This window comes from Orbicella franksi, chromosome 6, assembly GCF_964199315.1.
Source record: "Orbicella franksi chromosome 6, jaOrbFran1.1, whole genome shotgun sequence".
NCBI classification, from domain to species: Eukaryota; Metazoa; Cnidaria; class Anthozoa; order Scleractinia; family Merulinidae; genus Orbicella; species Orbicella franksi.
The window spans coordinates 1883568-1899850 of NC_138150.1; the positions used below are offsets into that span (position 1 = coordinate 1883568).

General features: G+C 38.9%; 1 protein-coding gene and 1 pseudogene across 2 annotated transcripts; both read left to right on the forward strand.

The window, feature by feature from the left end:
• Positions 1 to 849: 849 nt before the first annotated feature.
• LOC145490138 (cyclic GMP-AMP synthase-like receptor 1) lies at positions 850 to 5985 on the forward strand. The gene is made up of 4 exons (XM_081469248.1): positions 850 to 1224; positions 1931 to 2042; positions 3741 to 3889; positions 4449 to 5985. The coding sequence occupies exons 1-4, from the start codon at positions 903 to 905 to the stop codon at positions 5477 to 5479; spliced, it is 1614 nt and encodes a 537-aa protein (XP_081325374.1). The 5' UTR covers positions 850 to 902; the 3' UTR covers positions 5480 to 5985.
• Positions 5986 to 6382: 397 nt separating this feature from the next.
• LOC145490009 (cyclic GMP-AMP synthase-like receptor 1) lies at positions 6383 to 15635 on the forward strand (annotated as a pseudogene). The gene is made up of 4 exons (XR_014049655.1): positions 6383 to 7455; positions 8226 to 8382; positions 8785 to 8936; positions 9886 to 15635. The product of XR_014049655.1 is annotated as a cyclic GMP-AMP synthase-like receptor 1 (transcript).
• Positions 15636 to 16283: the final 648 nt, after the last annotated feature.

The following is a 16283-nucleotide window of genomic DNA, read 5'->3' on the forward strand; positions in this document are numbered from 1 at the left end:
AAAACACCAAACAAAGTTAGAACCGAACATAACGAAGAAAGCACCGAATATAATAAAGACAGCACCGAATATAATGAAAAAAGCACCGAATATAACGAAGAAAGCACCGAATATAACGAGGGAAGCACCGAATATAATGGAATAAGCACCGAATATAATGAAGACAGCACCGCATATAAAGACATAAGCACCGAATATTTAACAATTATTCCATGAAACCGCGTTGGATATGAAGTGATAAATAACCAACGAGCGCGTAGCGCGAGTTGGTTATGATCACTTCATATCCAACAAGGTCGAATGGAATAATTGTTTTAGTATATTCTTAATCGGGTTTTTGCCGCCGATTTTTATTTCAACAATTTTACAGAGCGGAAAATTTTTAAACTTGGCGCACTGTTTTCCATATAAGGTAAAACTCCGACTAATGGCTCATAGTCGGAGTTTTTGAGCCAATCAGAGAGCTAGAAATGCAATAGTCGGAGCTGAGAATATACTAAAATGGAATAAGCACCGAGTATAATGAGTTAATCACCGAATATAATAACATAAGTACTAAATATAAAGACATAACCACCCAATAGAATAAAAAAAGTATCATAAGACAGTTCTGGTGTTCCATAAAAGCTAGAGGGGGGCTTATATCCGGGGGCTTATAACCGGATGTATTGTTTGGTTTTTACAATTTTGTTTAATTTTAGTTTCGTTCCCTACGAGGAAACTGGTTTCAGTCTGCCGCTTGCACTGCGGGCGCATTTGCCATATGCAAAGAGACTTCCCAGCAACCACCGGAAGCTTGCACTTTTGCGCGCGAAAGTTAGAATCCGGTAGTTCGTTTTATTTGTAGGAGGAAAACGTTAAAACACTCTAGCTGGACATTACGACAATCCTTGTTGCCAAAAATGGATGGAGAAGATTTGACTAATCTGCAGATGAATACCCTTTTAAACCATTTTACCACCTATTACGTACAGTTAAGTCGTGACGAAAAGAAGGAAGCCTCAAGCTCTTGGAAACCGATTGTGGAAGCCATTCTCGCTTACGTGAGGGAGAGAAGTCGGGAGAGAAACGATTACCTCGCCTCTCTTCAAATTCTACATTGTGGAAGCTCCTATGAGGGGACGAAAGTTGGAGAACCAGATGAGTTTGATTGGATGTTAGTCATGAAAAACGCGGTATTCCACGAAGTCAAAGAACATCCTGATGTAAACAAACCTCCGACAGGTGGGTTGAATTGCCAATGGCTAGGATTCCAAATGATTCTGGGATCAGCCCACCAAGATCACGCAATTTCCCTATCTTGTATTCCCTCCTCAGAATTGAAGAACTACTTACAATGCAGGCATGTGTTTAGCACAAGTGACCCATTTTGATTTATAATCACAGCAATTCATTTGATTTAGCAGTAAGTTTTGCAAATTCGAACAATTCAGGAAATCAAATAGCCTTGAGTGACTACTATGTGAAAGGAGAAGGTACGCTTGCAGACTTCTCGTTTTGGGCTTATAATTGGCCAACTTAAGCATCACTTGGATGCTGAGGAAAAAATGCCAATGCATTAACCCACCAAGGTTGTGCATTTATGAAAATTAAAAAGTGCTGTCAAACTGTGCTGAAGTTTAGATTAATCAGGAGTGAAATCTTTAAAATTTCTTCATATATGAATTCAGCACTCATTGAGACAATGACAATGCCCAGTTACTGCAGCTGTATATTTTAGCTGTTATTTATGAGTATATTTTAGAATGGCATCTGTTAGGGCTCAAATAAAGCTTAAGCCATGGTCTCCTTTAGAGTTTTAATCCCAGTTTTCCAACGAGTATCCCCACCCCTTTAACATGCCAGTTCTGCTCGACCAACAAAAAATTCTGCTTATTTTATGGGCTAGTTAACCAAATAAGACCAAGCTTTTGTCTGCTGCTTGTTGCAGGATTCACCAGAGGAATATTGACCACTGAGAGTGAGAGTCCTCGCTGTGCCACAGATGTCAAAGCAATTTTTGCAAAGTTTGTTAAGGAAGCCATCCTGCAATATAGTTTTATGTAAGTCTGATTCATCTAAGAGGCGTACTGTTAATTAGTTTGAATAAATCTTAAATGAAGAAATCCCCAATTTGCCATCTGAGGCAAGTCTCATTTTGCAGTTGCTTAAGGGACTGCTCCTGGCAGCAGTATGGCTTCTTGTCCTTTGTTTTACTCTAGCAGTAATCTAATATCCAGATCTCACTGTTTGATGCCTGGCCATGAGAGATCTGGGTTCTAGCAGCAGACTTTCCCTTGATTTCTTCTCATTTCTAGGATGGCAAACTAGTGGAGGGTTTTTAACCCTAAGCTCTTTGTCATCCCCAGAGACACCTGTTCCTCTAAGTTGGCAGTGGCTTGACATGAGGAAAAAGGTTGCTCTGAAGACACGTGTCAGAGGTCAAGATTCTCCTATACAGACCAACCTAAGCTTGGTTACTAAGATGTTCATTGAATGGCAGATAAAAATAATTTATTCTTTTAATGTGACTGGTTTGTACTAGCTGACATTTTGCTTTCAAACAGCGATGAACTGAACTTAAATCTGCCAAAGTTTTCTCATCCTCTTTACTTTTTTCCTCATCAGGCTTTTTGTCAGCTTCCACTCATATTTTTAGAAGAAAATAGTCAATATTTTTGTATTTTAGTTTGCAACTTTTTCACAGCGAAATGAAACCCATCCAGATGCCGGTCTAGATGGGAAAATCTAGACCACGGTCAATATCGATTTCAGCCAATCAAATTCGTGAATTCGGTAGTTCCCAGTCTTTGCTAGAGACAGTCATGTAATAATAACTACTTATTAACCTCAACTGTTTGGTCTTCACAGGAAAATCTCAAACCGAGACCTTGCTGTAAATGCATTGACTGAGTGATAGAGAGGTCCATAATACAGAGAGTCTGAGGTTTGAGATTTTTCTGTAAAGACCGAACATTCGAGGTTAATAAGTAGTTTATTATATGGCTTATCACATGTAAAAGCTGTTTGGCTGTAAGTTTCCACCATCCTGTCCAGCACCAACTAGATCATCATTTAACACTGTGAAATTATTTCTGTTGTAGCTCGTCTGGGTAATAGAATATATACTTAGAGTGTTCCTTGTCACTCGTTGTTTTCAGCCATTACAATTTTCAGAGAAAAACCCAATGATTTTGTTATTTACTTTTTGCTTTGCTTTTTAGGCCCATAATCTGCCCATGGGCATTACAGGAGAATATAAATGTCCTACAATTAGCCAATCAGTGTGCACCTTATATTGGCTGCAAACACAAGCCATATAATAAGTAACAATAAGCAAGATCTCAATAATATTTGATACTGAAATAGATATTTTATATTGTTATTATATGGCTAGCTCCGTGAGCGGGCAAGATGAATCAAATCCTGCGCTGTGATTGGCTACCCGAGCGGGCAAGATGGAGCTATCTTGCCCGCTCGGGACTACCCGCCGTCTCCCGCAAAAAAAATTTTTTCTCGAAAGCCATATAATAAATCCTTTATTGACCAAGCTTGTTCGGTCAAGATGGCTGGATATTGGCCTCGTTCTTTTTTTGCGAGTTTATGGACCTCGACTCCGTCTTGGTCCATAAACACGCAAAAAAAGAACTTAGCCAATATCCAGCCATCTTGACCTCACACTTGGTCAATAAGCCATACATATTTAATTTTATTCATGTCAGTATTAGCATTCATTTGTAGCTTTTCACCTTTATATGTAGGAATGTTACTGTTCGGTGTTGTGGTCCAGCAGTGACACTCAAAATAACTAATAAAAATGGAAGAGAATATTCTGTTGACTTGACACTTGCAATCAAATATGAATCCTGGCCAGAAGATGCCAAGGAATGGAGAACAAGGCATAGAAATGGTATTGTTAAATTTCTTATTGAGAAGCATTGACTTTCAGAATTTAAAAAAAATCATGAGCGGAATAAAGTTTTAGAAACCACAAGAACAGCTACTTATGTTCCAGCTTATGATTATATCGCATTAGTGGTGTTATGGACAATTTTTTTTGGTAAGGTGAAAACCAGCTTAATCACATTGACAGTGAAATGGGAAGTAGTTTGCTGCACCAGCATGACTTTTGCAATTTTATCACTTTGCAGAGATTGTCATTTCAGCACTTAACATCCCCGTACAGTAATTGATATCACCATATCATCTGTCCTTTGCACCTGCCATGTGACACATAAGTGCTCCATACATTTCTTCTAGCTGGTCCTGTGCTGCCTTTAGGCCTCACACCATGACATTAGCTGAAGACAGGTCTTTTACTGTATTCCTTCCTTTCCAGATCTTGCATCCAAAACATAGTTTCTTTTGTAATGCAACTGATATAGAGAGCCTTTATACTTGCTGCTTTTATTTTTCATATGAAAATGTTTTTTTAAAATTAATGGCTATTGTTTTGACCTTCTTTTGAGGTTGGCCCATGCAGTCACTTATACAAGAGATTGTTCAAGATGGCTGTCATTTGGTTGTAAAGAAGCCTAAAGAAAAAAACCCTCCTCAACAGGAAAAAGAACTTTTAGTACGATATTCTTTTTCAGAAGCTGAAAAGAAGCTTTTTAACAAGGGTGGTAATCGTGAAGAATGTTTTTGCCGGAAGCAGGTTTTGCGAATACTGAAAACTCTAAGAAAGGAACTTAATCTCGGCCCTTTGAACTCATACCACCTAAAAACTGTCTTGTTGTATGAGTGTGAAGCAAACCCTGATCCATCCCAGTGGCGCCATAAAAAGCTCAGTGAACGGTTCATTGGCTTACTGCAGAGACTTGAAAATTGTTTATGGCAAATGAATTGCCCGCATTTTTTTATCAAACATTTAAACTTGTTTGATAAACAATTCTCCCACAAGAAGTGCTTTGATTTGGCAAAGAAAGTCAGAGAGATTAGACTGCAACCAGGAGAGCTGTTTACAGGATATGTCGTTTTGCAATCCCTGCAGCAATCCGCAGCACAAACAATAGAGGAATCTCTGATGCAAACCCTGCAGCAGGTGCTAGAGCCAATCTTGCAGAAGGAAACGATGCCCCTTCTAGAGCCAGTACTAGGGCAAGCGTTGGAAAAAGCCCTAAGGTACATCCAGGGTCAGGTGCACGAACAAACCCAGGTTCAAGCATTAGAAGCTTCCTGCCAAGTTCTGGAAAATGTGGCAGAAGCCCTTGGAGAAGGCCTGGTGGAAGAACGAAGAAAAGAATTCGGTCAAGTTCTGGAACAAGCCCTGTTAGAGGGCTTGGAGCAAGTTCCAGAGCAAGCCTACGTGCAAGGCCGGAAGCAAGCTCGTGCAAAAGCTGTGGGACAGGCCCTTGGGAAAGCCCTTGGGCAAGCCTTGGTACAAATTTTTGCACAAGTCCTGGGGATAATCCTGGACCAATCGCTGGGGGAATTAATTTCATTATTTTACTCACTTTATATTTATTTTATACTTAATTCATTTGGTTCAGTGGAATGAATCAAATGGGCTGTAGAAACCTCAAGACTGAAGTACTAGCACAATAGTACCAGAGGTTTGGGGGAATTGTTGAAGTATATCTGTAGAAACTCTAGTGTCATTTGCTCTTTAAAATGCTTGTCAAACAGGTGAAAAAACCTATCAAGCTCTTTTGTTAATCTTCCAAACAGGAAATACTGAATAGTCATATCTAATTAACTTTAAATTTAGAATTACCAAAATTTCCCACACTTCCTTTGTATAGTTGTACTAAAAGAACATGCATTCTAAGTTATTCCATACGTTTGTCAGTAACGTAATTAGTACTACCTCCTGATAAACCATCATTAAAACTCGGTCGGAGTAATTAACTTTCCTTTACTATGATATCAATTAAAATCCATGAATGGTGTTAGTCCATCGGCAAGGTTTATGCCTGTACTTTTAGCTGTGATTATAGTAGTGTCATGTTAAAGTAACCTTAGTGTGATTGCTTGTAGAGTTAATCTTCTTACAACAAGTATGTAGGTCTTATGGCTAAAAGAACTTCAGAAACTTTAGTTTAATAATGATGAAAATAATGATAGTAATGATGATGATGATGATGATGATGATGATAATGACTTAATTGGATTGCACAATTACTGGAAAAACCAGTAGTTCTCATTAAGATCCTTAAGATCTGCAAAACTACTACAATTACAAATTCAAAAATAGCAAAAATCAAAAGAAAAAATAGAATTCAGAATTCGTTAAAAATTCTTGTTATTGTTAATAACAAAATTATCAATTTTGGAATTCTGATCTATGTATTTCTTGTATATTTGATTTCCAAAATTATCACATGATTTGCACAGGCCTTGAAAAGTCCTTAAACAATTGCTGAGTCTTGAAAATTAAAAATTGAAATACCCTTGAATTTTTTTTTTTTTTTGTAAAAGAAAACTTTAAAGTGCAGTCGGCATGTCAGGTGAATGTATTGAATGAGTTTTGGTTTTCAGACTGAAGCCTCTATGAACAGCCAATTAGCAAGTATGTGCCGATTCTTGCTGACGTCAGCGAAACACTGCTTCGGCAATATGGCGGAGAAACCATTTGGCAGTGTTTCACGTGGGATTATGATGACGGGAATTGAAAGTACATGTATTAACTTATATAATATTTTTTGGAGAAAAGGTGTTTTCGAATGAGGATATCCACTGTGATTACTGTGGAGATACCGACAAAAATCACTGAAATCAGCGAAAACGTTACTTTGAGGAAGAACTGGTCGGGAGGGATATTTAGAGGGGTTTTTCGAGATATCTTGGAATTGTTTTTGTGATAGTTAGATTTTTGTGAGATTTCCAGAAAGATATATAGGCGCTTTTATGTGATATTTGTGCAAAGGCCGAGAATTGAATGAAAAGGATTTGTGCTAAAAGTTCCCCCTAAATACGGTCAATCCTATTAGCAATTTGTTCTTTCATTTTCACAGCTTATTTTAATCCTTAAAAGTACTGCGGATTCATTATTTATCTACTTACAGACCTTACAGGAAGTCTGACGCACATGCTAATTTTCCCAGAAAACTACCGGAAGTTCTAATCACAGTAAAAAGCGCTGTCGCAAGCACTTTTCATTCGGGAGCCAGGAATTTTAAAGCATTCAAACGATTCAAAGCAAGGGACTTGGCGGAGAAATGGATAGAAAGGCCACCTTGAATAGCCTCTTAAACAAATTTACCGAAGATTACGTTAAGTTCCGACAAGACCAAAAAAAAGTAGCTCTCAAAGCTTGGCAACCCATCGTGAATGCAATTGTTGCAGACGTGAAAAGGAGGGACCAACATGATCGGTTCGCCGAGCTGCAAATCCTTCCTTTTGGAAGCTTTTATGAAAAAGCGAAAGTTGGGGAACCAGATGAATTCGATTTAATGTTGGTCATGGATAACTTGGCACTGGACGGTGATCCATACGATTCTGGCGAAAACGACGGGTTGAGTGAGCCACCGACAGGTATATATTAAAAGCTTTTTAGCTTCATGCTTTTCAAACGTTACCAGCTTACAGTCCAACGTATAAGCTTTTATAAACTAACAAGAAATAAAAGACATTTACTTAGCTTATAATTTATGGTTCACACAACTAATACCTCGTAAGTCAGACTCCAAATCATCGTAATATGTAATATAATTTGGCGTAAAAATGCCATACTTTGCGGGGGGGGGGGAGTCCTTGTGTTAACGGAGGGAGGGGATACTTGACACGTATAATTGTTTCGCGTTTTTCACCCTGTTTGATAAAAAAATAAAATAAATAACTATATTTAACTCATTGGCGCCTTTGCTGGCCGTAACTGGCCTTGATGAGTGTTGGTCTTTGTTCCACTTCTAATGTCATCACCTTTGACCAAAATTGGAATCATCTAAGCTCAAGTTCAGCAGCAGGAAAAGATCTTTCCAATGATATCCAGATCAGAGTGATCAGCTCAATGGAACCTGAAATATGCACAAAAATGTTCAGAAATTTCAGTGAAAAACTTGGAGCAAAATTTCCGGAGATTTAACACTCAGCTACTCCATGGTAAAAATTGTTGTCCCAATGATGCTTTCTCAGAACTTGTGAAAAAAATGTAATCTGCATCCTTTACAAGATATCATACAATATTTATGTGCCACAATACTGATTTTATTGGGGAATCTGCATGTTGTTATCCCAGTACCAAAGGTATTGTGGGATTTCACAATAAAACTGACAAGGGTAACCCAATTTGTTTGGTGTTTCAGGGTTCACCACAGTAATGATTGACCAGGGTGAGGAAAAGCTATGGCAGCCAGACCAATGTGTTAACCCTAGAGGAATGTTAAGTGCTGCTCGGGTCAAAGCAGTGTTTGTAAGGCTTATCAGGGAAGCCATCCAAGAACTGCCTTTGGAATACAGAAGGTAGTGTTAAACTGCTTCAGATAGTGATGGTATAACCTGTGTTGGAAGTCACTTGGATTATTGCCGATAGAGTAATATTAAATGACCCAGGATGCAGATTGCCGCCATTTTGCATATCGTTACCCAGTTCATGTACTTTCAATTGGTTGTAGGTTGTTTGCTTAAAAAAGGCCTACAAAAGGGGGGTTATGGGTACCCCAACTATGCCCCTGAACAACAAAGGTACCAAGCAAAAATCACTTCTTTTACCATTTTGAGCTCTAAAATGCAAAATTAAGTTTTGATTAATTTATGAAAAATTTACTTCCCCCCCCCCCCCACTTGGTTCCCCTCAAAACCAGTTCTTAAATGAGCTTTAAAATGGTTTATTGATACATAGCACAATGTCATTCTTATTTTTAGTATGGTTACCAGTGTAGCATGTCATGGCCCAGCAGTTACCCTCAAAATAACCGACAAAAATAACATAGAATATTCAGTTGACTTGACACGTGCCATTAAAGATAAGTCTTGGCCAGAAGATGCAGAAGAGTGGAAAAGAAGAGATCGAAAAGGTATCAAGCAAATCATTATTTTGGTAGTCAAAACGTTGATTATTCAAAGTTATAAAATAACTGAACTACTATGTGCGCTCTCATTGGTCGATAGGTGTGTTTAGATGAGAGTGTGTTAAAACACGGTTGTGATGTTTTAGATTTGTGCGTATTTTTGAAATTATTTTAGAAAAGCTATAGAGCACTTTTTCCATGTTTACATAGCTTCATCTAAACACTCAGGGGCTGGGCAAATTCTTGAAAGTTATGCAAACTCTTGACTACGTCTCGTGTCTGCATAACTGTCTCGAATTCTCCAAACCCTCTGCGTGTTTAGATGAGGTTATGTAAACACGGAAATGTGCTCTATTGCTTTTGAAATAATGAACCTCAAAAACTTTTACCACCTAGAGAATGTTTTCTACCCCACTATTTTTTGCCAGCTGATTGCTGAATTTTTATTTTAAGTGTTTTGTAGTAAGACCCTGAATAACTCCATCTTGTCTCATTTTAAGCATTTTAGTTTCTATTCATGTAGAGTACCATTGAAATACAGGCATTTTACTTCATATTATTCTCAACATGCTAACACCCAGACAAAGTTTGAAAGGTATTAGAGCAGTGAATTCAATCAGTTGCATTACCCACACAATTCACTGTAAAGGCACGGCACCATACAAGTTAAGAATTGTTGTTGTCCCCACCTGCAATTTATACATTCACTCACTAAGGTCTGGGAGAAGAGGAGTCTGCATGCAGCATATATGAACTTAATGTCATGTAGTTTAAATTTGTTGATTTTATTGTTCAAAGTACCGGTATATGGCTTCTGAGTCAGTCTGAACTGGTTCTTAGTAGGTTAAACCAACATTTTTTATTGCATCAAACTCAAAGTTGAAAATCCCAGAAATATCTATTATAAAGAGCCAGTAATTTGTAGCGGCTGCTGTTTTAATGACTTTGCATTTAGGTTGGCCCAATGAGTCACTTGTACGAAAGATTTATCAAAATGGTTGTCATTTGGTTGCAAAGCCACCAAAAGGGCACAGTGTTCATGAACGTGAAAAATAATTTCTGTGGCGATATACCTTCTCTGCATCCATAAAGAAGCTGTTTCGCGAGGGTGGTCATGGTGAAAAAAGTTCTTGCCGCAAGCAGGTTTTTCGTATACTGAAGGCTCTAAGAGAGGAGCTTGATCTACAGCCCTTGAAGTCATACCACCTCAAGACGATCCTGTTGTATGAGTGTGAAGCAAACCCTCTGCCCCAGCAATGGAGCTTTAATTGTCTGGGTGACCGATTCCTAGGCCTTCTTGAGAGGCTTGAAAAATGTTTACTGAAGAAAAAATGTCCTCATTATATCATGCAGGAAGTTGATTTGTTTGAATTGTTCAACCCTCAAAAGTGCTCTGAATTGGCCAAAAGAATAGGAGAGATAAAATCACAACCAGAAAGGGAGTTACGTAAACTCATTCAGTGCAAATAAACGTAAAATGTTGGCAGATTACCATTAGCGGTACATCTATAAAGCCTGTTCAAGCTGATGATCTTAATCAGTCTTGGTCCTTTCCAAAGTTGCAAAACCGGCCCATTTTTGTTTGTCTTTTTTCCCTTAGCAGCCCTGTCAATTTTGCTGCCTACGTAACGTTAGTATTATTTGCCACCTACTTCATAAGCAGACGCATTAGTCCTTAAATATCTGAAACTCAGCTGCCTACTACTTCTGTTATTCTACCTTCTATGACAAGACCCTTTTAGAGGGCTTTAAGCTAAACTGATTTAACTCTTATTTGGAGGTTTTTTTCAATTTTGTTCTTTCTTCAATTTTTATTTTTCAATCGTGTATATGTAAGTAATTACACAATAAGAGTAATTGATACCTTATTACAGGAAGTTTTCGCGACTCGTTAATTTCGCGAATTTCGCGATGTGAAAAAAGTCGCGAAATTGAAGTGACGCCAACAATCATTGTCGCTAACATTATTTGGCCGTCTTACAATTACATGACGCAAAAATTCAGTGACCGGCACATTGTGTGACTGTTGCCATATAGTCTTGTTAATTTTGACATTATTCACTTTGGGAATGTCGGTTTACCAAATTCAAGGACATGCTAGAATAACATTGCCAAGGAAATAAATTATGTGTTCACACAAATTCACCATCTTTATTCATTTATCAAGTTTTGTGTTACTCAAAAGCGCGAAATTAAATTGATTCAGAATACAAAATTTTCGCAAAATGTGCGCAACTCAAAATCGTGATATAAACGTGTCGCGAAAATTTCATGTAATAAGGTATTTAATTCCCTTCAATATCAGTACGTATAATAACATGTTCAAAAGTAACGAGAATAAAGAAAATCCAAATTCTCCAGCCAAAAATATGTGTGGCAATAAGTTTTGATGTTTTTTGCCCTAAGCAGGGCTCCAAAAAAATTTAATTTCCTTCTGGGCTAGTAACTTTTCATGGGCAAGGGATCAGGCAATAAGTCATCTGCGAACTAAATCATTAAAAGAGCAAACTAAGGCGTGCCCAGGGCAAGCAAACTTTGAGTGCTACTCTTCCCAATGGCAAGCTGGAATATCAAGTTGTTGTTGTTGTTGTTGTTGTTGTTGTTGTTTTCAAGCCCTGCTAAAAGTTTCATAACAAGTTTTAATGGATTGGGAATTATTATAAAGCACATGGTGTTCAAGAAAAACATGCTATAAGCTTATTAAAACTTCACGTTGAAACTTGCTGTGATTTGTTCACATATCCGTAGTAGCTGAAAGAAAATGCTAAGAAATACAAGATAAGTTTTCCAAGAAATTCTTACCTGGAAATTAAGAAAATCTAGTTTTTGGCCTCAATAATTGGGGGTCGACTTATACACGGGTAAATACGATAGTATAATATCGGATTACGATAATATGATTACCATCTTAGTTATTTAGATCTTAGTCAAGTTTTTAGAGTTTCCAAAAAACCCAAGTAAGTCGAATCATTACAAACTCAGATAATGTACAATTTAGGTGTACATCACGAGTGCTAATAAAAAATCAGCTTTTGATGGCTCTGAAACAGCTACACATACAGCACGTAACAGTCATTTTAGGAGCGAAAAAGATGGTATCTATTCAACAATATATCATTCCACTTTTTTAAACCCTGGGTCTTTATTTACTCCATTATGGCCCCATTTAAGAGTCATTACAATGATACTCTTAAGTCTTCATTAATACTTTCTTGCAGGGGGGAGGGGGCGTCTCCCTCCTAGTTTCTTGAGTAAAATGTGGAGGAACTTAATTTAAGAATTTTTAAAGCACTTAACTGTTAATGCCTAATTTCCCTATTACAATCTTAAATGTTGCTTTGTGAATTTGCTGTGGATATAATAGAGAAGACATTTTCAGCAATCAGAAAAAAAAAATTGTAAAATAATCTTTTATAGATCTTTTATTAGCTAACAATAACCATAATAAATATGAAATACCCTACTGTGACAAACATAAAAGCATTAGGGAAGACTTTAAGAGAACTACAGCACAGTATATAACTTAAAAGTGTCAGAAAGGTTTTATGTAAAGAAATACACATAGCAGAGCACAGCAAATTACACATGTAGAGAGAATGGTGAATCACTTACTATATCAAATAAAGCATAAGGCATTAAATTACGCAGTTTCTTGGTGTTGTGATAAAAATTTACGAATTTTCATATTACTGAGGGCGCACTAACCACTAACCATAACGGGCGCACTAACCATGAGGCGCGGTGGCCTCATGGTTAGTGCGCCCGACTCCGGATCGAGCGGTCCGGGTTCAAGCCCTGGCCGGGGACATTGCGTTGTGTTCTTGGGCAAGACACTTTACTTTCACGGTGCCTCGCTCCATCCAGGTGTATAAATGGGTACCGGCGAATTTAATGCTGGGGTTAACCCTGCGATGGACTAGCATCCCATCCAGGGGGGAGTAGAAATACTCCTAGTCGCTTCATGCTACAGACACCGGGATAAGCTCCGGCCTGACGGGCCACTTGGCTCGTATGCAGACTTTACCTACCTTACCTATCCTGAGTATCACATGAATTTGGGGGATGTTTTATTAAACTATTTTATTATTGAAACCATGATAGGCAAGTGATCAGAGTTACATGTTTCAATTAGAGCATGACTAATAGAAGAGGGCCATCAACTGCAGTTACACAAAGGTATCAGGTTTCTCCGAGGATCTTACACCATTCTTGGCTTCCTTGTGTAGTACATGCACTGAAGATGAAGTCCACGTATTTCTCTCTCCTATGTAGCGTTTCTGATCAGCAACCACTTCTTAGAAGCGATCTCTATATAGGTAGAACTACGTACATGTATGTCCATGTACTATGGAATTTTGAATGCACCTAATGCTTACAGGACCAAAGCCCTGGGGAGGGGGGTACTCCCTTATATGGGCTATATAGGTATGTGCGGCCCCAAAGGGTATGGTTTTTCAGCCGTTTTGGTCATAAATAGGGTATCGATTTTGGCCATTTTGGTCATAAATAGGGCATGGTTCTTGCATTCTAGTCTTGAATTGGGCATGTTTTCTTTTAGAAAAAGCTGCTTTAATTTTTAATCATAATAAGCCCTTCATAACTTATGTTTAGGGCAATTGTGCCAGCCACAACGGTCATAAATAGGGTATCGAATTTTTGTTCAGGTCATAACTAGGGTAGGGAAAATCGCAAATTTTGGTCATAAATAGGGTAAGGGAAGCGGGCAACACACCCCCACCCAATTTTTCTGGGAGTACCCCCTTTTCCCCGGGCACCAAAGAGAGAAATCAGAGATACCACACAAGGCATAACTGGTGAAACAATGCCAGAGTCTAAGATGCCTTCACTATTGTGTCCACCATAAAACTTTGCTCCTGCTGCAATGGCGCCAAAATTCTGATGCACACCAATTTCAATCAAACTTTCACAAAAACTCATTTACTTGCGAGGTCCTTTACATTCAAAGTAGAATCTGTCAGTATAAACTTTTGGCACAGAAATATGGCGAATAGGCGGGGGCTTTGGAAAAACCTCCTCTCTGATCTGATCCATTCCAACACCTTCCTCTTTACACTTCAGAACACTTATCATAAGTTTCCTGAGATCAATAGCCAATTTGATAATATCAAGGAAGCGGAAGCCCTTTGTCCTCATAAACATCGTCGCGTTCGCATTTTTACCTACTTGGACCTTGGCCGCCTAACAGCTCTGCCAAATGCTCTTTGATCAGGTTCAGATCGTAACGCCCGCAAGTAAAACCGAAACAGGTACTTAGTCGCACCATTCCACTATTGTTCTCCGCTTCTTTCCTGGAACCAGGTCAATATCTTCTGGCATGAACCTCGATCTTACCCGCTTGGCCCGAATTTTTTTCCCGCGCCTCTCCAACTCTTCCATAAACTTCCGGATCAGCTGTTTTGGGTTAGCGTCGCAGATATGCGTGGGCTCGTACTCGAGCGTGTCACCGATACTCACTGAAATCGGTACATGAATAGTTTCGAAGGTGAGTGAAGCTGTTGCTTCCTTTCGCTGTTTCTTGATTCGAAATCGTAGATAATAGCATGTTCCGCGTTTCCTGTTTTAGTAGAACTTCTCGCACTTTTCGGTCTTCACACTCCCATTTCTCGATAACGTGGTAATCGGCCGCTCGGAGCGCTCTTGTACGTTCCATTGTTACAAGATATCGATCTTCTCGAGTTTGGTCATAGACGATTTCGTCCCGGGTGTTTGGAAAACATCGACGACACCCATGCCAGTGGCACTGAGCCGTGGTATTGAAACACAATCTTTGCGGTTGTGTCATAACTATTCACAGGAGCCCGATCGATCCACCTCTCGATGCCGTGACCACATCCCTCCTAATCAAATGTTTTCCGAGACGCCTGCCCTCTCAGATAAGCCAAGCGCTGCTGGCGAAGCTTTATTCTTTGCATAGAAAGCTCTCTCGTAAACTCTCTGTGGGACTTTGACCTGCTTGTTTGGACAACCGATAATTGTCACCTCTTGAGCACATGTTTTAGCATGTCTTTGAAGGTTCCAAACTTGTGTAAAGCGTGCTCTGCAAATAAATGCATACATGTGTTCTGGTCAGTCTATTGATATCTTTGATAAGAGACGCGTATCCATCATAAATTCCAATTGTCAGTATGTTCTTCAGCTTGTCCGGAGGATTCTTTCTAAGATGCCATATCACTTCTCTATCGTCCTCACGCTCAGGCTCATAGACTCTGATACATAACCAATCTGTTAGTGGTAACCTCTGATTGAGATGCCTTTCGACCTTATCCAATTCATCAAGCGAAGTTCTTGGGATATTGTTTGGAGCTGTTCTGAGCTTGAAGAAACTCTTTGCGAGCTCTGGAGCGACTTGTGTGCTTCGATCTGATCGAGCTCCCAGATGAACAGCTATGCAGCGCCACTGAGAAGCGAGGCACAAGTTGTCATTGAAAGTATCCAACAAAACCATTTTTGACACAAGCCCGCGCGCAAGATTACGAAGCCAATCGGGATCTGCAACTAACAGAGGTTGTCTGTCAAGCACCACTTTTACATCAACGTCGAAGAACCTAACAAAAACCCACTTCGCATCAGGACGCCCGATGTTCTCACGGTTCAGTCGATCATTCTCCTGCTCATTCAACCATTTTGCAGCTTCATTAAAGTTGTTTATCCAAAGTGACCCTCTTTTCTGTCTATAGAAAACTATTCTGCTCCCATCTTCGATGTTCACAATTACGTATGAGTAGAAGTACCTAGTATAAAACGTTGTGTTAACCCTTTCTCTCAGTTTATCGATAATAGAAGGTGTAAGGTTTTGTCCCAATCTCTTGCTAAAAATCCATCTCATGAAACGCAGGGGAAACGGCTTCCATAAAAACTCTACCAGTTCTGTAAAGATCAGCCAGGCAGCTAGTCGAGGAGTTTGGTGTATAAAAGCGATTAACGTTTGCAGTGTTGTTTCTGTTTTGCAGATCATGTGAAGGTCGCTAGTACTTGCCGATACTTTCCGATAGGCTTTTCCAAAAAATATCCGGATATTTTAGGGGATATTTAGAAGTTTCCGAAATATTTAAAGGGTGTTAAGATCCTACTAAGAATGATTTAGAAAATTTAGAGATATTTAGAAGTATTCATAGCCGTCTTTTTTGACTGAGCCCTGTGTATTCTTCGCTATTTTTTAATTTGAAACAATAATCAGTTCTGTGCAAGAAACGATCCATTTATCACTAAAAGAACTAAATTTTCCAAAATGGCGGATGCTGGTAACATCGATGAGCGTAAATCTAATCCTCTACTGACTTCTTTACTCCTACTCCTCTACTGCAAAAGATTTTCACAAATTTTGAAAATTTT

Coding starts and splice junctions, on each gene's coding strand:
- LOC145490138 (XM_081469248.1), top strand. CDS start 903: ATGGATGGAGAAGATTTGACTAATCTGCAGATGAATACCCTTTTAAAC. Junction 1,225..1,930: donor TGTAAACAAACCTCCGACAG/GTGGGTTGAATT, acceptor TGCTTGTTGCAG/GATTCACCAGAGGAATATTG. Junction 3,890..4,448: donor GAGAACAAGGCATAGAAATG/GTATTGTTAAAT, acceptor CCTTCTTTTGAG/GTTGGCCCATGCAGTCACTT.